This window comes from Elgaria multicarinata, chromosome 3 (assembly GCF_023053635.1).
Source record: "Elgaria multicarinata webbii isolate HBS135686 ecotype San Diego chromosome 3, rElgMul1.1.pri, whole genome shotgun sequence".
Classification (NCBI taxonomy): domain Eukaryota; kingdom Metazoa; phylum Chordata; class Lepidosauria; order Squamata; family Anguidae; genus Elgaria; species Elgaria multicarinata.
Genome location: NC_086173.1, coordinates 38,832,797 through 38,854,979, shown reverse-complemented (window position 1 = coordinate 38,854,979; position 22,183 = coordinate 38,832,797). Strand labels below are relative to the sequence as shown.

The 22,183-nt window shown below is 41.3% G+C and overlaps 1 protein-coding gene across 2 annotated transcripts in view; it reads left to right on the top strand.

Annotated features, from left to right (window-relative positions):
- PITPNC1 (phosphatidylinositol transfer protein cytoplasmic 1) overlaps positions 1 to 22,183 on the top strand; it is a 145,568-nt gene that overhangs the window by 116,412 nt on the left and 6,973 nt on the right. The window contains exons 6-8 of one of the 2 annotated variants that reach the window (XM_063120031.1): positions 5,285 to 5,440; positions 12,768 to 12,831; positions 18,209 to 18,327. In XM_063120031.1, coding sequence (XP_062976101.1) covers positions 5,285 to 5,440; positions 12,768 to 12,831; positions 18,209 to 18,327 — 339 coding nt within the window. The remainder of the gene's footprint in view (positions 1 to 5,284; positions 5,441 to 12,767; positions 12,832 to 18,208; positions 18,328 to 22,183) is intronic. The other variant, XM_063120030.1, reaches the window with a different exon arrangement.

The window sequence follows — 22,183 nt, the reverse complement described above, 5'->3', positions numbered from 1 at the left end:
TGCCCTCAGGCTTACAGTCTAATAAAGACATGACACACAAGGAACAGGAGTTCAGGGGGGAGGGAGGGGGGAGGGGGGAGGAGAGAGAGAGTCCAACAGGAGCAGGCCGTGATGTTTCTTCTGCCTGCTCCTGTCCCCTTGCTCTTTCTTCTTCCCCACAGGGCCAAGATGACAGTTTGCCCTGTGGGGGAGGAGGAAGAGTCCAACAGGAGCAGGCCATGATGTTTCTTCTGCCTGCTCCTGTCCCCTTGCTCTTTCTTCTTCCCCACAGGGCCAAGATGACAGTTTGCCCTGTGGGGGTGGGGGAAGAGTCCAACAGGAGCAGGCCATGATGTTTCTTCTGCCTGCTCCTGTCCCCTTGTTCTTTCTTCAGTCCGCTGTTGAGTTTGCCCCCTTCCTTTGCCTCTTGGTTTGTCCTGCCTATTAGTTTCTCTACTTCCCAAGAGCTTTTCTCACTCAGCTTGCTTACCTTGTCAACACAGTCCCTCATGGCACTCTAGAGGTGCAGAACTAACTTCAGTCCCATTAATTTCAGTGGGCTTGCTGAAGTATGGCTCCGTCTGGATCCAACTCCATATATTTAAATCCAGGGCAATGGGATGAGTCAAAGTAGAAATGTGTACATATTCAGTGAGAAAATCAGGAGTTGCTCAGAACTCTACCCATTTCCCTTACACGCCAAACCTCTAAATTAGCAACGGCTCTTTCACATATTAAAAGCCCATGCAGCTGTTACACATGTTTATAAGACACATTTTAAAATGTTATGTTTAGCCCCATCCCATGAGCCAGTTGTACATACATTACCTTAAAACAAAGACCCCCTGTCCGCATGCCCACCTCCCACTCTTGCCTAAAGCAAATCTGAGGGGCCTGCATGCATGGGATTGCCAATGACATTATACAAATCAATAGAGTAAGTTTCAAAAAGCTTGTTTTGCTGTTTTAATAGTCAAGCCTTTACTTGCAACATATGTCAAACATCGTTTGGTAGAATACTTCATGTAAGATAATGAAATAAGTAGCCATATGCTGGTATAAGGGCAAACTTAATTTTCTTTCTATACCCTGTGCAGATGGACAGGCTACAAAACATCTGCCCTCAGGTTTATAGGCAAGCTAAGATGATTGGCTGGCCCAAGTCCAGGAAAAAAGGCTTCCTCCTCTGGACTGTGTACTTTTGAAATAGTATTATATAAGATGTCAAGCTTCCTGAAATAAACTGAGTACGAATAATAAGGACAGAGGAACAAGAGAAATACTTCACTTTTTCCCTTGGAAAATCTTTAGGGACAACATAGTTGGTTAACCGAGTAAGCTCAGATCTTCCATTCTTAAATCTTGGTATATGAATAAATGATAAAGCAGGATGTTAAAAAAAATGCCTAGGATGTGCCTCAGTCACCCAGTCTAGATTCTATGCGAACAACTAAGCACGCTTATCTCATCCATGACAATAGATAATTTCTCACTGCTAGTAAAAGGAGGAAATCCTATTGTGAAATTATATCTCACTGATATAATAACTCACACTTACATTTTCCCAAAATAACAGTATCTAATATAAACATGAAAAAGATTTTCAGTGAAAGTGATCAAGATCAAACAGATAGTCAGATGTTAATAAGTTGTTGTTGTTATGGGTGCGTTCGGATGACACTTTAGTCCATAGAGTGGAAATAGTCCATTCTACAGATGGCTATTTCCGGGGCATCCTTTGCCCTCATCTCCATAGCAACAGGGAAGGGGACGGCTACAACAATGCTGCCTGCTGCCCCCTTGCTATGGAAATGGTGGCGATGGAGGGGCACACAAGGATCTGAGCTACTGCCGTGGCGAGCAGGAGATTCTTCCGCGTCGCATCCCATCCCCATTCATGAGAACCGAAGGGGAATCCTTTGCTGAGGCAGGAGGGATGCAGGGGAATCGGACGCGCAAGCATTTGCATGCCTCAGCAAAGGATTCCCCTTCTGTTGTCGTGAATGGGGACGGGACGCGACATGGAAGACTCTATCCTGCTAATCACAGCAGCAGCTCAGATCCTTGCGCACCACCCTCTCCAATATTGGTGGATGGGTTTCTTCCATAGTTGGGCGTTTGATGTTCAGTCCCGGGAGGCATCTTTCACCCATCCCTGCCGCCCCGCGATCCATTTGAGGATCAGCTCGAGGGAATGGAAGAGGCTCCTTCTATCCCCTCGAGCTGATATCCAGATGGATCAGGGTGGCAGGGGGGGTGACAAAGGATGTGCATGTCCCTGGGAACATGTGGGGCACTGCGATCAGTGGTGCCTCACCCCAGGACGGCATGTGCCCGTGTCAGGAAGCACGGGTGGAGTAGAACATCATGCCACCCCACCCAGGGACGGCACAATCAGGGCTCCCCAAGCGCTTGCCAGCACGGAATTATTTCCCCTGCCAATGGAGCCCCACTGGGCTAGAATGGCCAGGGTTTCTGCCAGTCTTGCCTCGTGACTCTGTCAGCAGGGGAAATAATCAATGGAGCTCAATATACAAGACACAATAACCAACGGTTGTGCAGAAAAACAACTCTACAAACCATTGGTTATCTCTGTTGGGGTTTAGTTTTTTTGTTTTTGTTTTAAGATAACCAAACATGGTGTGGTTTTTGGCCAACAGATGACACATTAGTCAATGGTGGACTGTTTAATCAACGGTTCATTAAATAGTTCTCCGTTAACTAACCCGTCGTCCGAACTGAACCTATCTCTCTTTTCATGTTCATGGTGTTTTTTCTAGATGAACATGATGCGCTGATTCAGGAATTCCCTGATTATTGAGCATGTTTTAAGTATGGCTACTTTCTGGATGTTGGTGTGGATGTATTTTGGTAGGCCCAGTTTCTGAAGGTTTTCTGTATAGTTTTTTGATGTGATGCCAGTGATTGATGTGACTAATGGAATAATTGTGACCTTCATCTGTTGCCATATTATTATTATTATTATTATTATTATTATTATTATTATTATTATCATTATTTCTTAGTCACTTAGTTATTATTTCTTAAGACTTAGTGTTACTTACAACAAAATTGTTAAAATGTACAAAACATAAAATAGCTTTAAAAAATCCGTTAAAAAGTATCAAAAACATAATAAAACCACTAAAACCTCAGTATGGACCTAAACAACTGATGCTTTAAAATCTGATGCATAAATAGTATTAACATGAAATGTTGGAAATCAAGTTAGTGACCAGGATCCAAAGAGCTGCTGCTGACTAATCCTTCTGGAGCCATATCACAAAAAAAGTGTCAGAAGTGGTTTGCCCTCTGCCATGGTGTGTGCATATGTGTGCATGCTGTTAAAGAAAAATCAGTCTCTAAAGTCTCCTTGGGCTCACAGAGCTTTGTTCTTTATATGCCAGGTTCTATGCTACTTAGTCTTCAGGCCAGATGTAAATTCACTTTTTAATAAGAGAGTGCTCCTTCCTTTCTTTTCTTTTTTTTTAATTAAAAAGGGTTTTGTGCTCTTTCCACATCATCAGAAATGCCTGTTGAAGGCAATGGGGCTCACTCATGCTTCACTGCCACAAGGTTTCAGCCAGCATCTGTCTAGTTCAGAACATAATCGTTCCGCTAGCACCATATCAAAGACTTCTTTTCACCACTTGGTTTAGAATGTCCCTCCTCTCCCCTCCGTGCTTCTGTCGGATATAATTTATGAGGCAAAGTCATTTTGACAGAATAATTTTGCTAGCAAATGGCACAAATTGCTCCGTGTTTTCAGCACATTGTAATGCCAAGTGCAGAATGTTTTAAAAATAGCACTTGCAGTATTGGGTGCTAACGAGGCAGAAGTACTGCTGCCTCTCTGTTTGATTTGCTGTTGGATCCAGAGAAAAACAAGAAGCCAAATGTAATTATTTCTTTGGGGGAGGGGGAATTGTGCCAATTTTCAATTGTATTTGCAAAAAGGTATTTTATGAGTATACTAAAGAAGAGATTTTGGATTGACATGATTTTAAATGAAATGAGCACTTATTTGGAAACAAACCAACAAACCGAAACTACCTGAAATATCAAAACCAAAGATGTGTAATTCACTGTGATAGTCCTGTAGTTACTCAATAAGGGCAGAGTCTAACAGGACGCTTAATGCCCCCACTGATTCTCTTATGCTCTTTGCGCAAGCACCCCCTCTCAGCATTTGCGCTATGTCGATTTCTCAGTTCTGGGGCAACCTGAAATGAGTGGAAATGTTTGTTTCTGGAAAAAGGCTGGCTGGCAGAGCTCACATAAGGAAGCTCCAGTGACCTGCCTCCTTCCAGAAACAAATGTTTCTGCTGATCCAGGACTTGCTCTAGAAAGCGCTTAATCTCCCCTGGGTTAGTGGTGGGTTCCAATTGCACAACAGAATCACACCTTTTAAAAATGCATTTCCAACTTTGCCCCAAACACAACACATTTTATACCATATTTAAATTGGATGTTACACATGGCATAGACAACTTGTAATAATGTGCTTACATTTTGCCTATATTTCAGGCCTTGATAAGAGATGTATTTAAGGGCATGCTACCTCCTGAAACAGTGGTACAGTAAAATAAGAAGTACAGTTATGATCATCTCCCAAACTAACTGTTGTTTGTTTTATACTTTGAATAGTCTTCATGGTTTTAATTTTTGTGAACCTCTCAGAGAGCTTCAGCTATTGGGCGGTATAGAAATGCAATAAATAAATAAATGAAACTATCATTTAGTTTATGATTATATGCCCTTTGAATTCAGAACCAATAGAAACTCATTTCATTTTAACAATAAAAAGTAGTTCTAACAACTTTTATTTTCAGCAAATGAAACACTTCTTTTTATTGCCATCTAGAAAATGAATTTAGTACTTCGCAGCTCTTGGATATTAAAGTTACAGTCTTGGAGTCTTGCAAAATTTAACCATTTGGGCGTTAACTTGAATTGCTCTGCTTGCACAGTATTGTGTATAGTCACCTACATGTATAAACTAACTTGAAAATATCCTAATGTCCGTAGTCTTACAGTTATAGTTATTCTGATAGTAATTGTTGCTGTTTATACTCTATCTTTTAAGATAACGCCTTAAAGAGAATCTTACACCATTCAGAATCAATAACTTTGCTTGAAGGCTTTGCTGTATCAAAGTAAGAGCTATTTCAATCTGCGTGAAGCCAGGTCTGTTCACTAGTTAATAATGTGCCCCTGCTAAATTGCAAGGGCCTTCCAGCATTGATTTCCCCCCCACCATGGACTTTTTTTTTAACTAAAGGTGCTGGTTGTTGTTTTTTTGTAGGATCCTAAACATTTCAAATCAGAGAAGACTGGGAGAGGCCTATTAAAAGAAGGCTGGAGAGAGACTCAAGAGCCCATTATGTGTTCCTACAAGCTGGTGTCCGTGAAATTTGAAGTGTGGGGACTTCAGACTCGAGTAGAGCAGTTTGTTCACAAGGTGAGTGAAGGACTGTGTCCCTAGCTCTTTTACGATCTTATCCTGTACATGGACAGAAACAGCAATTTGCATACGTCAGGATGTTCATGTGTGGATCTGGTTTCAGTGTTTCCAATTACATACTCTGTATATTTAGCCGTGCATTTAATGTGCAAACCATCACAGAATTTGAAGCAGAGTTTGCATGTCACCAGTTTTGAAATGCAATCAAATAAATTTAATTGATACAAGAAGAATCCCAAACCACCTATGAAGGAGAATTGGTAAAAAGTATCAATGCAAGCAAGTAGAGGATAGGAAATAATTTATTCTAAAGATGGATAGTGCTCTTCTATCATTATGAGGACAATTTCCATATTTCATTATGACATTGTGCTCCTGTGTTCAGTTAAGAACACCTAATTCCCATTTATCTCAATGAGAGATTTGTGCATAGCTTTTGGTACACATTACTGCACATAACATGAGAATTTATGTATGACAATCCATGTATAAATCCACATATGTATGTTTCAGGGGTCAGGGGATGCCAGGTAGAAATCGAAAAGAAATAAGGAAGGGAAAAGAAGATCAATAACTAGAAGACAACCCATAAGCTTAAGGGAACTGAGTGGAGTGGGTGAAATGTTAGAAAGGGATGTAAAGTATTCATTTTAAAGTCAGGGCAAGAGTGGGTGAGTATATTGTATGATTTAGTCATCCAAGATACACAGAAACTGGATTTGGGTGATCGCGTTGGTAAAAGAAGCCATCACGGCTCCTCCACCTGCCCCTGCATGATCATCATTCGCATAATTCCCCATAATGCAGCGCAGATTGGTGTGTTGTAGAGGTACAAAGTCGCACTGCATACCAGGTTTGGATGACACACCAACCCGTGCTGCATCGCAGGGAATTATGCAAATGATGGCCGTGCGCACGGCATTCACGGGGGCAGTGGGAGAAGCCACGATGGCTTCTTTTACCAACGTGATTGTCCAAACACCCCCACAGATACTGTTCATCCATGTACAGGTGAATGAAACAGAGGCAAATCATCGTTTAGGAAGGATGGGGAATGTCATACTTCAAGAGCACCTATGTTTCAGGTTTTGCCCTTTTCACTGTTCTTTTACCCTGAGGGACACTTGAGCAACCAGTCAAACACAAATCATTATTTTTCTTGGAGTAAATCAGAAATGCCTCCTGAGGTGAGGGTCCCGAACACAGCACCCATAGGTACCATAACACCCACTGGAACCTCCATTGGCACCCATGAAGGTCTCCCCTCCATGTCCCCTTAAAAAAAATTGCTTTAAGAAAAACCTTGAGAAATGTTAGGGCAGTTTTCTTTCTCTCCCTTTCTAGCGTTTAGCCTTGCTCTTTCTCTCCCCTCTACTCATTTGCTTTGCTATTTCCCCCTCCCTCCCAGCCTCTGGCCTCACTATTTCCTCTCCTCTTTAGCTCACTGTTTCTTTCCCTCCTAGCCTCCAGTCTTGTTCTTTCTCTACCCCTTTGCTTTGCTGTTTTCCCCTCCACATTCTCTAGCATGCTATTTTTTTTCCTGCCCCTCTTTAGTTCACTTTTTACTAGACAGCCCCCCACGGTAGCCATTATATAATTAGCCACTTCCATGGGAGCCATTTTGTGGTGGTTCCCACAAGAGTTTTCCAAATTCCCAGATGTGCCCACAGGTCCCAAAAGGTTAGGGACCACTGGCCTGAGGGCATCTTGATTTGGAATCATCTATTGCGCTATGATGCTGTAGACAAATTACATCTTACTGGATATATAATCAAGAAGACGTAATGGATAGAGTATCAGGCTTGGATCAGGGAGGCTCAAGTCTAAATCCCTACTCGGCCATCAAATTTACTGAGTGGCCTCAGGCAATTCATTATCTCTCAGTAGGTTATAGTGAGGATGAATTTACCCCATGTACTTCTTGGAATTACGTGTTTATTTATATATTGTATCTTAAAACAACCCAATAACTGTTGTTCTCTGGGAAGTATACTAATACAAGATAATAATAAAAATAAATAAATAAACAAGTTAGACATCACAGGATAAAACCAACAGAGAAACCAACAGAGAATAAATAACAGTGTGAAGATCGACAAGCACTTCATCCGAATGGTGGGGGAAGCTCTTCACTTGGGACTGAAAAGACCACAAAGTGGGTGACAGCAAGACACGTGTCACAGGTGCCACCACTGAAAAGTTCCTTGGGGAAGAGCAGTATACAAATGCAACTGCCAATATTCTTCCCCCCCCTTTTTTTTTTTTACAATGTTGACATTACTAATATCTTAAATCTGATGACAGCAAATTGAGCTTCCAGGGCTAGTAGGTAAAAAGAAGCCTAAGAATTGTTTACATGCTTTTTAACACTCTCAAAGAACTCTAAAAAGTTAGTGAGCCCATGTTAGCTTTGCCATGTTAATTCTTCTTCCAGAAGTTTGCCCCTGAAGCCAAATGTGATTGTGGTGGACTTCCTTGGCAATTGTTCACTGACATATATGTTGAATGTCATAGCACACTGGTCACTGTTTCCAATCAGTTTAACAATGCTTATGTCTCACATCAGGTCTTGGGAGCACTTTGGGTTAAGTCCAGGGCCGCCTCCTCTCTGGTCAGTTCCATGACTCTTTTAGGCAGGGCACAGTCATTTTGGTTATCAACAGATTTTACCTCTCTGTTGTGACCAGAATATACATTTACCCAGTTTATAAGAAGGTAATTGAAATGACCATTACTACAACATTTTCTCCTGTGGATGCCTCCCTGATTTTATTCTCTATCTCAGAGCATTTCATCGCCAGTACTAAATTACTTTGGGGGCCTGGTATTGCCACACACAGCGATTCTGTGAAGGAGTCTATGCCTCAGTTAAAATTCTGTTTTGTTTGACTCTGTGACGGTGTTTTTTAATCTTTAACCTACACCCACCCACCAAGTACACAACATTACTTGGTGAGTGGGCTGGTAATTTCTCTTAGGTGGTAGAATGGACAAATGGCAGAGTTAGAAAAAGATAGAATATGTTGTGGTGGATTCTAGAAGCTAAAAAAGTGCCAGTTTTTATTTGTGCAGTTTTTTGAGAGCCTCCTTCTCCCTTGCCTTTGTAGTACTACAGTGCCCTCCTGGTAGTTTTCTTTCTGGAAACTCAACACCAATCCCTAGTCTCATTGGAAATGGAAATGGTATTAATTTTCATTGGGTTTTGCCTTCAAAGGGCAGAGGGCATTTCTGTTACATTCCTCTTTGCAGTGTGCAACTTTTGTAAAGGCCCAGGGGATTTTAAGTTCAGGGCAGATTGCACGGTACACAACAATTCTTCTCCGCTGGCAGTCTGAGGTCATTGTAAGACAAGAGAAGGGACTGTCTAAAATCTCAAATACCCTCTGAAGTTCTGAATTCCCCCCTCCACAGATTTGTAGATCATCCCATGGGAAGCTGTATAACCCCAATCAAGAATCACTGCTTTATGCCCTCTTTGATGTACAGAGCAACACCTACTCCAGTGCGAACTTCCCTGTCCTTCCTATAGAGTTTATATCCAGAGATGGCCGTGTCCTATTAGTTCTTTCCATTCCACTAGTTTTCCTTTATGCACGCTGGATCGATGTCCTCCTTTAGAACCAAGCACTCCAAATCATCCATCTTGGCTCAGAGGATTCTAGCATTAGCATAGAAACAGGCAAATGTGTCTAGCAAGTGCATTTTCCCCTATGGCCTCTTTGACTGGCCGTCGTATCTTGCTGAATTTCATGTGGCCAACTTCTGTGCACCTTGTTTTGAAGTGAAAATGTGGCCTTTTTTGCAACCACTGCCACACGGCTGAAATTCAGTGGGAATTCAGTGGTCGTGACTTGGGAGTGGTAAGGCCAAAGGGGTGCATGTTGCTCATCCGTGTTGAATGCCCATTGCCTAGTTCTATCCTATTCCCATTCAGATGTACAGAGACATTTTCACCCTCATCCCCTAAGGATGATTCAGTCCAAACCTGATGCTTCTTGGTTTCTGTCAGCTTTTTTCCAGGAGTCAGTTCAAAATCTAAACTGCAGCCTTTTTATATTAAGTGCCAGAAATCAAATTCCATTTCAGTTCAAGTGGATTCTATCCCTTTTGTACTAGCCCAGATTGTAGCAAAACTTTCCCCCTAAGAAGTCTAAATCCCTACTCCTTACACCACTATCTCATCCATTGAGACCCCTCAGCTCTGCCTGTCCAGGTAGTCCTATGTGTGGAACAGGTAGCATTTCAGAAAAAGCTTCCATGGTGGTCCTGGATTCCAGCTTCCTAGCCAACAAGCTAACTTTTGCTTCCAGGACTGTACCATGACCTGTCCCAATGTGAGTCATGGTGCCAACTTGCACCATGACCCCGGACTCCTCCCCAGCACTGTCTACAAGTTTTATCTAGACAGAAACGTACACATCAAGAATGTAACTATTCTGCATTCTTCTTTTCTGTATCTTTCTTTATGAGAGAGAAGGGGCTGGGTGGGTGGAAGAGAAACCCTTGAGCTATGTATTTGCTTGTGCATCTGCTTGCAATTTACATGCTCAAAATTCTGCACATTTTTGCTTATTTTCAGTTCACGGTCTGAAACAGGCAGAGAGGAACAAAACAGGAAAGGAAATGCTGTAGACTATAGGATGAGGAATGGATTCCATCAGAGTAATATTAGAATGTGAATGTTGCTCATTCTCATTGCCTGCGTGCTTCCTTCTTCTGATGCTTTGCATCCCAATGCATGCTCAAAAGGTCCAGATAATAAATCTACAGTTGTGATGAATAGTTCTTCCATGTTTCAAAGACCTTGGAATCCACTCCCTTTGAGCTATGCCTGAATTCTTTATAAAGATTCTGACATACTTTTTGCAGAGGGTATTCTGCTGTAAATCCTGCCTAGGGTAGATGTAGCTCACTTTAGAAAAAGAAGAGATAAAACAGAAATAAATCCACAGCAAGAATTAAGTAGCTTTAACATACATACATACATACATACATACATACATACATACATACATATTTTTAAAACAAACAAACACAGAGCTTTTACTACAGCTCTGACTAGTAGCCAACTGATTTTGCTAAAATGTAATCCTACCAGAGAGGGTCAAACCATCACTGAGACAGGATCCAAGCATACTGGATCCATCACACTTTGGCCCAGATTTTCTTTGGGGCCTTCTTCAGAGGTTATAAAACACATAATACGTTTAAGAATCATGCATTAAAAGGGGGCCTGGTGCCCATGTGTCCAGATCCATTCCACCCACTTCCATGCAATATTTCCACCAGCAGCCATTCAAGCAGGCTGTACGGAGGGCGTATTGGGGCCATTCCACCAGCTGTATTGAAGACTACCTCCATGAAGGCTCCTCCTCCCTCAGCTGTCACTATCAGCAGCCATTCCATACTGAGGGAAATCAAAGGGGAGGTGGGGCCATTCCACCAGCCCTGCTGAAAGTCTTCATTCCCCCCCCCCCCGGGTTTCTGCTCCTATTCCTTTCCCCTTGCGTTTCAGGCCTTTTTAGATTGTAGGTCTTCTGGCAGAGACTGTCTTGTTTAACTCGTTATATGGAAACCGCTCTGGGAACATTTTTGGCTGAGGAGTGCAAGAAAAATACTTTAAATAAATATAATTTTTCATCCTAGCATCATAGAAAAAAATATGCACTTTCAAATTGTATGTAATTTTAGCTTGCTTTGCAGGTTGTTTCTTTTTGGGATTATAGTCAACCAGTACATGTGAATTAGGAAAGCAGGCTAGCAAAGATTATTACGAAAAGTTTATTAGGAAGATTAATAGGAAAAGATCAGTTCTAGCTACAACAACATCTTTAGTGTTCATTTAGGAATTCAAAACATTAGTTTCCATGCATGTTCAGAGGAAGGAGGGTCTGGTAGCCTTCCTATGTCTGTAATCAAGGTAGTGAGCTGTCTTCTAGACTTTATTATTATATTTAAGTATCCTCTTGTAGCCATTTTCTGTTTTTACTCCCAGGAGCTCAGGGTGGTGTAATGTGCTTCTCCTTCTGCCCATTTTATCCTCCTGTGAGCTAGGAGAAGCTGAGAGATGGTGAGTGGTCCAAGGTCATCCAATGAGCTTTATGGCTGAGTGGAAATTTGAAACGGAGTATTTCTGCTCTGACTTCCTAAGCCAGGGAGGGCAACTTACCTGAGGGGAGTGCCTCTGCTGCTATGAACCTATCTATATACTACACTCATCATCTGATGCTGTCCTCCAAGGGAGGCTCGGTAGGTGGCAACAAGGAAGAGGGTCTTCTTGGTGGCGGCCCCCTGATTATGGAACAATCTCCTCAGTGAGGACCACACCTGGCTTCTTTTTGGAATGAGGTTAAGGCTTTCCTCTACCCTCAGGCATTTGGCAGCATAGGATAAGAGTTTTCAACTGGTCCTGAGATTTACTGTTGACTGTTAAAATTGTGTGTGTGTGTGTGTGTGTATTTATATGCTGTATGTAAATAGTTCTTCTGTTACACTATTGTATCTTTAAGGTTTGTAATCTTTATAAACTATCCAGAGCGCTTCGATTTTTGGGCAGTATAGCAATGTAATAAATAAATTGAAATGAAATCAATTTGTAGCCCTCTAAATGTTTTGGCCCACCCCTCCCATCAGTGCTAGCCAGCATAGCCAATAGTGAGGGCTGTTGGGAAACGCAGAAAAAACATCTGGAGGGCCGCAAGCTGCCCACCCCTATTCTAACCATCCATTTATTTATCTATTACATTTCTATACCACCCAACAGCTGAAGCTCTCTGGGTGGTTTGCTAGCCTGTAGCCATTTTATACCTCAACAATCCTCCATCTTGATTTTCAGTCTCTTGGGTATAATTTTTGGAGGGCATTGGCCTTTCACATGTGGAATGAACATAACTAAGTTTTAAAATGAAAGCCAGTTGAAAGCCAGAGTTTTAAAATGAAAGCCAGTTTTAGCCCAACTGCTGAAAATCTAGGTCTTCATTGCTCCTATTCCTGTATGTGTAGTCATTATCAGATTATCAGTCTTTGTTGCTGTGTTGTTGTTTTAAATGAACTATTTCTATGTGCACCTTTCAGCAAACGAACATACAAAATTAGCAATAGCTTTTCTGTTATTTTTCTTTGGGAGTTAGAGGAACCCTTATTATTAGTGTATTAGTATTATTTTGAAATATGCCATTGCCATTATAAATAGGTATGGAGATTTGCCATTCAGAATGGCATACATGCATACATATATGTATGTATTCATACATATTGTTGGCTGTTGCTCCTTTTGTTTTGTTTTGTTTCTCAGAGAAGTCTTTAACCGCATTCTGATTTACAGGTGGTCAAAGATATTTTGCTGATTGGTCACCGACAGGCTTTTGCGTGGGTGGATGAGTGGTACGGTAAGTCATGTTTTAAAAAATAAATGCACATTCTGGCCACAAGAAATATCTAAAATCATATTCATTATATGCTCCCCTTATTTGTGCTCTGGCAGCCTTGGTTAAGACAGCCATCACAGAGAGCAGTTCTGCTGTCCTCTGTTTCCTTAGAAATATACAGAGCTCACTCATCATATATCATTCATAGCCAAAGCTGTAGAGGGATCAAGGTATGCTGCTGATGCATTTTTAAAGAAGATGGTTCTAATCCAACCACTCCAATGGACTTTTTTTGTAGCCAAGAAAGGCTTGCATACATCCTGCAGCACTGGTTACAATCCCGCCACTGTGTTGACACTCTGATATTAGAACCTGCTACAGTCCCCAGTTTCTGCTCATGTTATTTTAAATTAGGGCTGATTTATATATATAACATAGGACCATGGTTTAGGAAACTAAGGAAAAGCCAAAGGATCCTTAAAAAAGGATCTGTTGACATTTAGGGGCACCTCTAACTAGAGGTAGATGAACCTGGGTAGAAGGAGACCAGCACAAATTTTCCCATCCCTCCAGGATGGGAGGGATTGCTACTCCAACTTCGCAGCCTCGTCTGAATCTCCAAACCATAGTTCTGCAATATGTCTACACTGGCCTATAATTTTAACTGCAGGATCATTTAAAGGCATTCATAGATAAGAAAAAAGAAAAAAAGCCAGCATTATGAGAACATATATTTCAAAGCCCACTCATTTCACAGATACAGTTTAAATCCCACTGGTTCTAATGCTGCAACAGTACATAATAATGGTAAGAATTAGTACTGTGAATATTACAGGATTAGTCTAAACTTTTCTTTATTGTGCACTCAATATGCAGGTTTTTATCTGAAAGAGTCAATAAAAAATATCCATTATAACAAATACTGATGGATCAATCACAATCCTTCCCTAAATGCTTAATTGTAGCTTAGAAATAATGCGACAGCGTGAGAGGAGCGTGCAACCGGAAAGTATATTCCGTTCAATGTCCTGTGACCAATGTAGTTCCGTCGTATGATAGAACTATTCTACAATGGTTCTTGAATGCCTGAATTGGCTTGAAGACAATCTGTCACACCCTTCTAGTAATGATAACTAGAAGTAAATGAATCTTGTCAATGGAAGCACTGCTCCACAGACTTTAGTAACATTATATGGATTTATTTCTTTATAACTAGCTGTTATACATGTTAGGAGAACTTTCTTATAACATTAATTTATTTCAGAAGTTTAAGGAAACATAAAAGAGTGATTAGCTGAGGATCAAGTGCATATGGGTTCCTCTTTTCTAATGTTCACTTGCCATTTAGGAATGGAGCACCAGAATAAATATTGCTTCCTTATATGGTTTACATCCTTCACATCTGCAGAGCTTCGTGTAATGGTCTTGTTTGCTCTCACATTTTCTAAGAGAAAAAGAATCAGATCTATCCCCTGTTTATCTATGGGACTAAGCTTTTGACTATGGCCACAAAACTCACCTTTATACACAGAGATTGGTGTGTTCATCCAGTAGGGCAGGGATGAGCAGATGTTCATGAAGGCCAGATGTTTTGACCTATAACTTCCATCAGCCCTACCCAGTATAGGTAATGGCAAGGCATGATGGGAACGGTAGGAGGCATGATAGGGAGGCATTTTTCTCCCTCTCTCGTAATATCAGAACCCCGGGTCATCCCATGGAGCTGATTGGCGAGAGCTTCTGGACAGATAAAAGGAAGTTCTTATTTACACATCACATAATTAAAATCCGGAATTCACTGCCCCCAAGATGTAGTGATGGACACCAATTTGAATGGCTTTAAAAGGGGATTCAACAGATTCCTGGAGGAGAAGGCTATCAATGGCTACCAGTCCTGATGGCTATATCTTACCTCCAGTATCAGAGGCAGTACGCCTATGTACACCAGTGGCCGGGGAACATGGGCAGGAGGGTGCTGTATTTCTTTTTGATGGGAACTGCCAATAACTTTTATTTCTTGACAGAACTGGATTAAATTTGCAGGGATAGCTGTTCCTTCTGAAGGGATCAAACCTTCCATTTCAAATGAATAGTGCAGGGAGTTTTCTGCAAGAGCAGCATTCACAGATTGGGGGGTTCTGAAAAAAGGATGCATTTATTCCTCTACATTTTCGTTGCAGTTGCTATGAAAATGCATAGAAGTGTCCCTAGCTAAGAAACCTGCAACATTTCAGAAAGATAGGTGCAGCGTTTTTTTCCTGGAAGGGGAGCGCTCAGTTTTTTGGGAGTGGGGTGCTGATTCACTTCCTCAAGGTTTTCATGGCAATCATATTGGAATGGCCCCTATCACAGAGGTGTCTCTAGGTAATAAACCTGGGTAGGGGGGAATCAGAAAGTGCAAGAGGACAGGGATGAGTGATGGATGTGGAGCATATAGTGGCAGAAGGATTTGAACGTTCCAAGCAAGTGCCCAATGCTATACTTTCCCACAGACCCAACCAAACCTCTTTTAAAGTTCCTGCTTCTGGAAAAATAGAATAGAATGTATTGATCCAGTCAACAGATTTCACAATAAAACATTTTTAGTCCTGGGAGACAGAACTAGCAAAGAACAATGGATCTGTCCTGTGATATATTACTTCAACATCTCTTCTCGAAAGCCCTGGGATTGGAGCGCTCTGGAGGAACCATTGAATGATTAGATGCTAGAGCTGCCAGTCACAAGCTGCCTCATCCTCTACATGCTCTCTGTTCTGCTCACAGTTCTCAAGGCCATATTGCAACTTGAGACCAGAAGCATCTCACACCCACAGTCATCTCTCAGAATGGGGAATAGAGGAAGAGATCAACCAGATTAGGGTGTGTGCAGTATGCAGAGTGCAATATGAGCAGTTCCATGAGAAGGAACCTCTATGTGGTATTATTCGTTAAGAGAGCAGGGTTGGTGCAGTCACCCCCCAGCCCCACCAGCACCTGCATATCTGCCTTGTAAGGGCCCTATTGTCTACCAGTTCCAACAGCTCTGTCCTCTGTATACAGATGATAGGTTTCTATCACCACTTCATGAGGCATTGTAGAGCTGTCGCTACCCATGGGACGCACATTCAGACACTATTCAGACAACAAGCTAAGCCACGGTGGTTAAGCATTTTGAGCTGAACATTATGGCTTAGTGTGTCATGTGAGCCATTCCTAACCAGAGTGGCTACATAACCATGGTTTAAATACTCTCACTAATCATTTGCTGCAAAAGGGTTAGTGGCCTAACCATGGCTTAAGCGTGTTGTTTGAACAGGCCCAATATTTGTAGTTTTATGCAGTGCTTCATGCTGTAGATTGGCAGACAGAACCAGGTCCCTCAAAGAGTAATCCGAGCTTCAGCAATGGATGTGAACAATGTCATTCAACTGTTGTAGCCATGAAAGTGTGTGTATGTCTCTCTTGCGTGAGCAAACTTCCACTTGCACAATGGGAGTTCCCATCCCCTGCACTTCTCTGTGCAGACCTGTGTCTGGATTGCTGTGCCTGGATAATGACAAATTAATATTCAGGATGTTTTAATACTAGGGACTTGAATATTTTGTTGCAGAAGTCATAGAATAGCAGAGTTGGAAGGGGCCTACAAGGCCATCGAGTAACATAAGGGAGCACTTTCTTTCAAATCTGTAATGATTAAATGGCCATCTTACTTCAATATTTGTTATATATTTAAAGCTAGATATTCAATAAGGTATATATCAGTCGGTGATAGCAGACGAATTCAATGGACAAATATAAAACATCGAGATTTAGTTTACTCTAAAAATGTGGATTTTGTGGACCCAAGTGCTTTATCCCCACTATTGTGCACTAATCCCCAATTCTAAACATGTTTACTCTGAAGTATTTTTATTATTTCAGTGAATCTTACTTCCAGGTAGATATGTGTAGGATCGAAGCCTAATATGCAATTAGCTTTGGCACAAGATAACATTATTTCAAGTGTTGCTAATGAAGAGCATGTACTTTGCTTGGCAAAAGTGCTTCTGACCATGCAATTTCCATTTCTTCTAAGCTTCTTTGATCAACACTTTAATGCTTCTTCATTCCAAGTGGGGAAAAAGCACACTAATATTAAAACATGGTAATCCATGACTCATGTCAGTGGCGATAGAAAGTATTGTGAGACTTCATACTACATTGTAGTAAGATGGTAATGTGGTAAATCTATGCCATATGTCAAATATACTGTATATTTGACAAATATACTCTTCCATATGTCGAAGTGAAATATACTGGAATGTATAATAACACTTCCCTCCATATAAGATAATTGGTAGCCTGTGTAGAGTAGAACTCCATGGGTTAAATCCAATATTAGGCCTACTTAGAACAAACCCATTGAAATGAATGGGCCTTAATATTGTCTAATTTAAATCCCATCCATTTCAGTAGTTCTGCTCTAAATTAGAATATTGTTGAATTTAACTTTGTGCATGTTCCTGCAGAGCTTGGGGACATTCCCAAAGTTCACACAACCCTGCCCATGTATTATGCTGAACCTGGAGAGCATTTGGTTTTATTGCATAGCTTTAGAGATGCTTCCAGCTGGAGGGTTCCTAGCACTATTAATTGCAAGACATGCAACTATTCCATCTTTTCTTTCTTAATGGATTTTCCATTGTAGGAAAAAGGATGGAAGAAACAGTGGGAACACATAGCAGCAGGGTTTATGAGGAGAAGACATAATTGTCTGAATCTCTGAAAAATTACATGAATGAGGCAGGCTGATGGCATGATAAAAGCCTCATCTGGAAGCACTTTAGAATAAAAGCAGGTATATCCAACTGTCACTGGACTTACGTTTCAAAGGGTTTGAAACTTTAAATCTATCCATTACTTGCTAGAATTTCACTGTTATTCCATAGACTGTTTATTTTACATAATCTCTAAAATCTGAGCTATGTATTATTAAAATAAAGAAGGTATATTGTTATTATAAAGAATAATGTGTCATTCAGTATAATACTATAGAATTCTGTTGGAAAATTCTTGACAAGGTAAGTACATTCTTGAGATGTTCCTTAATCCTTCCTTTTTTCCAGGAAATCTTCTAAATTAATTTTAGAAGATGTTTGTCTCTAGCAAAGCCTGCAGCCCTGCACCCTCTTGCCTTGTTTACTTCACAAATATATCCCAGCTTCCAAGCATCCCTGTACTATGATTTCCTTCAACTTAACCTTCTTATATCTTCCTTGGCTGGTTTAACTTAACTCTCGTTAACAGTAATTCCTCATAAAGCTAGTTGGCTTCCTGCTTTTTGGCTTTTGCTAGAAAGATATTTTTCCCTAGGCTCTTCCCTTTTATTAAAACCTAGACTGAATTAATAGAAAACCCCAACATCTTGAACTTTTTTCAGATATGACTATGGAAGATGTTCGAGAATATGAGAAAAATATGCATGAAAAAACCAACATTAAAGTTTGCAATCAACATTCATCTCCTGTGGATGAAATAGAGAGCCATGCCAAAGGAAGTGTATGTAGTGTCTTTAAAAAATATTGCCCACCGTCTCCTAATGCAAACAGAGTCCAAATACATTGGGGTGTAGGTCAGATCCTGCATAACAATGATTCCCGTGGGAGCAGGCTTCGTCACTGCAAAGCGTCATCCTGGATTCCTTTTGTGTGCCATTCACCCAGGGGAGATATGGAAGGGCCAACACCAGGATCTGGGTGTGTAATTTGAGTAGCGAGCCCACAGTAAAATCATGCATTTTCTTCAAACTTTTGAACTTCTCTGAAAGGTCAAGCTCAGGGAAATCCCATTCTTTCTGTTCTGAACCAGCTGCAGATAGTGCTAATTTGGTGAACCCCTGTGATGCCAGAAGGCCACTTCCTCTTCAAAGCAGTTTTCTTTAAAAAAAAAATGGGCTGTGTTCTGTGTGTTTTTTAAATAAGGCAACGAAGAAACGTTCAATTGGACAAACGTACATGCTGCACTTTTTAAAAAATCAGCAAAAAGCTGGATCAGTATTTGATTTGCTGATTATATCTGCTCCTTGTATCCTGAATGCAAAATGGAACCAGGCTTGCCTACGGGGAATGATGTGTTGCAACTCTTGTGGGTGGTTTTTTTGGTACATCTATATACACTTTTAGGGCACAATCCTATGCATGTTTAGACAGGGGAAAAAACTACAATTCCCAGCATTCTTCTGCCAGCCATGGCTGGCTGGGAAATGCTGGGAGTTGTATAACTTTTTTCTGTCTAAGCATGCGTAGGATTGCGCCCTAGATATATTGACCAATATCTCCCAGTGAAAATAATTGCCAGGAGGCAATTTTACATCCCAGCTCTCTGTGCCAGTTGGCACAGGGTTCTACTGGCACTGTGCTAGTTCCGTCCTTTTTACCAACGTCTGTGGTCTATTTAGATCAGAATCAGGCAGTGTGCACCCTGCCCAGCAGTTTTCTCCAGGAACAGATTGCATATTCTTTTGTGCACATGGATAGCCTCTTATTACTGGGTACCTGTATGCACAAGAGATCCATCTGGTCAGATCTCTGGAATGGTGCACAGAGATTTGGATTGGTTACTTCAGCCTCATCAGAATGCCTAAACAGGAAACAGAAGACACCAGTGCAAGTGCAATGAGCTCAAGGGAGTAACTGCTTTGCTGTTAGGAACAGGCCATGAATGCCCTACTCCATCAATGCCTGAACTGACGTCAGTGTGAATTCACGATCAGGGGACTGGAAACTAAGTCCTGTGAGGAAAGACAGGAGAACTTGGATAAGTTTAGACTTGTGAAGAGAAGACAGAAGGGGATATGGTAGCACTATTCATGTACCAACATGGTTGCCACTCAGAAGAGGGCCACAACCTGTGCTCTGTCATCCAAGATGTAGGACACAAAATAATGGATTTAAGTTACAGGAGGGCAGAGTTTGGTTGAACATCAGGTAAAATGTCCTAACCGTCAGGGTAGTCAGACAGTGGAACCGACTGTGTAGGGATGTGGTTGGCTCTACATTGCTGGAATATTCCAGCAGAGACTGGACAGCCCTCTGTCAGGGAGGCTTTCAACTGGATTCCTGGGTTGGACTCGATGGTCTAAATAGGCCCTTCCAACATTTATGATTCTGTGTAGAAGATGACATATGTTTACATGCAGAACAGTGTCGCTAGGTATCCAGCTGCAGTTTTACTGGTTAGGATAATGGATTTCCATTCCCACACTACTGTGCTGCATTGTATGGACCCATACACTCTCCTGCCTTTTCCCATGATGTGGTTTGGCATCAACTCAGCCGTTAATGTTCTGTTATTGGGAAGCTACTGGTAGTGCTGGCTTAGAGGACCCTGGGACAAGATGCCCTCTGTGGGTCCCCTCCCATAGCGAGTCTACCTTCACACTGCTGTCATAATTAGTGGCATTTGCTCCCCATCCTCTTTCTCAAAATTGCTACCGCCTGCTAGCTTGATAGACAGAGAGCAAGCAGACAGTGGCATCTCCTCCTCACCACCATTGTCTGGGCCGGAGGAAGAGGCAGGTGAATGAGCAGGTTGCAATGGTGAACAGGAGGAGCAACTGTAGGGGACTCTTGTCAGTGGGCCCCTGCTTATGTGTGGACCCTTGACAGGTGCCCAACCATACCTACTTTTGACATCAGCCCTGGCTACTAGAAACCTCATGTGTCTAGTAGCAATCGTGTCTTCCAGTCTTTTCCTGGAACTATTCTAAAGTAATTAAAAGGCATTCTAATTAATTTTGATAAGTTGTGAGCCATTTGACTGTAACTGGTGGATATCTTTAAGAGGCTCTTAACAATTTGTTTGGTATTTCTGTTCAGCATTTATTTCTCTATGTAGCTTGAGCTCCTCTTACTTTCCTATGTGTGAGCCCATACTCACTGAAGAAAACCTGAAACTGAAACCAAGCTGTGTTTTGACTTTGGTAAACAAACCCTTTCCTGGCATTCATAACACTAACCTGGATTTGATATGAGACGTGCAAATCTCAGTTGACCTTTTGGTGAACCCATCCTGAATTTTGAATTGGTATAGAGAAATAACCAAGAAGAAGCCTGCTTTGGAATTTTCTAGGGGTGACGGAGAGAAATGTTGATTATAGTAACATAACTCTGCCCTCCGGTGGAATTGTGCAGTAATGTCTAACTGACATTTATTATATTTGTGAATGAAAATCCAAGTCCTTTCACTCTTAAAAATTGTGAATATTATTTGGCCTGGTTGCATTTATGTTCTGCAACAGCCATTATTAACAGTGCAATTCCTTAAGGTTTATTATGCTTACCAGATGAATTATAAGACATTCCTGACTGTTGTCAGCATATTGAAAAACTGTTGTCAGCATATTGAAAAACAACATAGGATATATATTTTTCAACCATTGATTTTTCTAACTTGAAGTGGGTCTCAATTCATTCTTTGACCTGCTTTGCACATAATGTGAAGCCACCAAGGGTGAAATTCCCCATGTTTTTTGTTGTTGCGGTAGTCATTTTGGAAATTCAGGGTGCCGGGGGGGGGGGGCACACCGTAGTTTCTCATTAAGTGTGAACCTAAGCCACTCACAAACATAAAACCACCCTGTAGGTTCTGGTTGGCTTGTCAGCCACCCCAACAAGCCATCCTTCCTGGGTTCACATGTAATGAGAAACTATGGCACTCCCTGCCTTGCCCCTAATATTGAAAATAGTGCCTACCATGTCAAGAATCCCCACAGCGCTTCTCATTACATGTGAACTGGGCCAGAATTTAATTTCTCAGTCATTTGAGTGTGAGGAGCTAGACCAAATGGGCTTTGAGTTTCCTTTCAGAGCTATACTTATGCTGATTTTGGTGTTTAATGATTCATGAAGGAATGACTCCAACAGAGATGCGAAAAAAGTTCTGAAGTATCGTGGTTCCATTCATAATAATCTCAACATCTTTCTGGTGGTGATTGGTCTCATAATTTTCTGTATGAACATACAATATGTTGGTCTTTATATAGAGGAAAGCAGTTACATCATGCCTCTTAAGAGCAACCCCTTATGTAAATTATATATATATGAGAGATACAATAATAATAATAATAATAATAATAATAATAATAATAATAATAGCTGCTGCTGCTGCTGCTGCTGAGGAGGCGGTAAACCTACACCCAGGATGGGGTGGGTTAGTTTTGCAATGGCATGATGAAATGCTCCCACAGAGGAGGGCGGAAATCCTACACACAGAAAAATAGCATGTCAGGATAGGGGTTTGTCTAAAATACTTCTTCATGACATCTACTTTTTCAAAAGTATATATACATTTTATGAAAGAACATTCAATCACGTGAATCCCCACCTCCAGTCTGAAGCGGCACAATGCTGACACA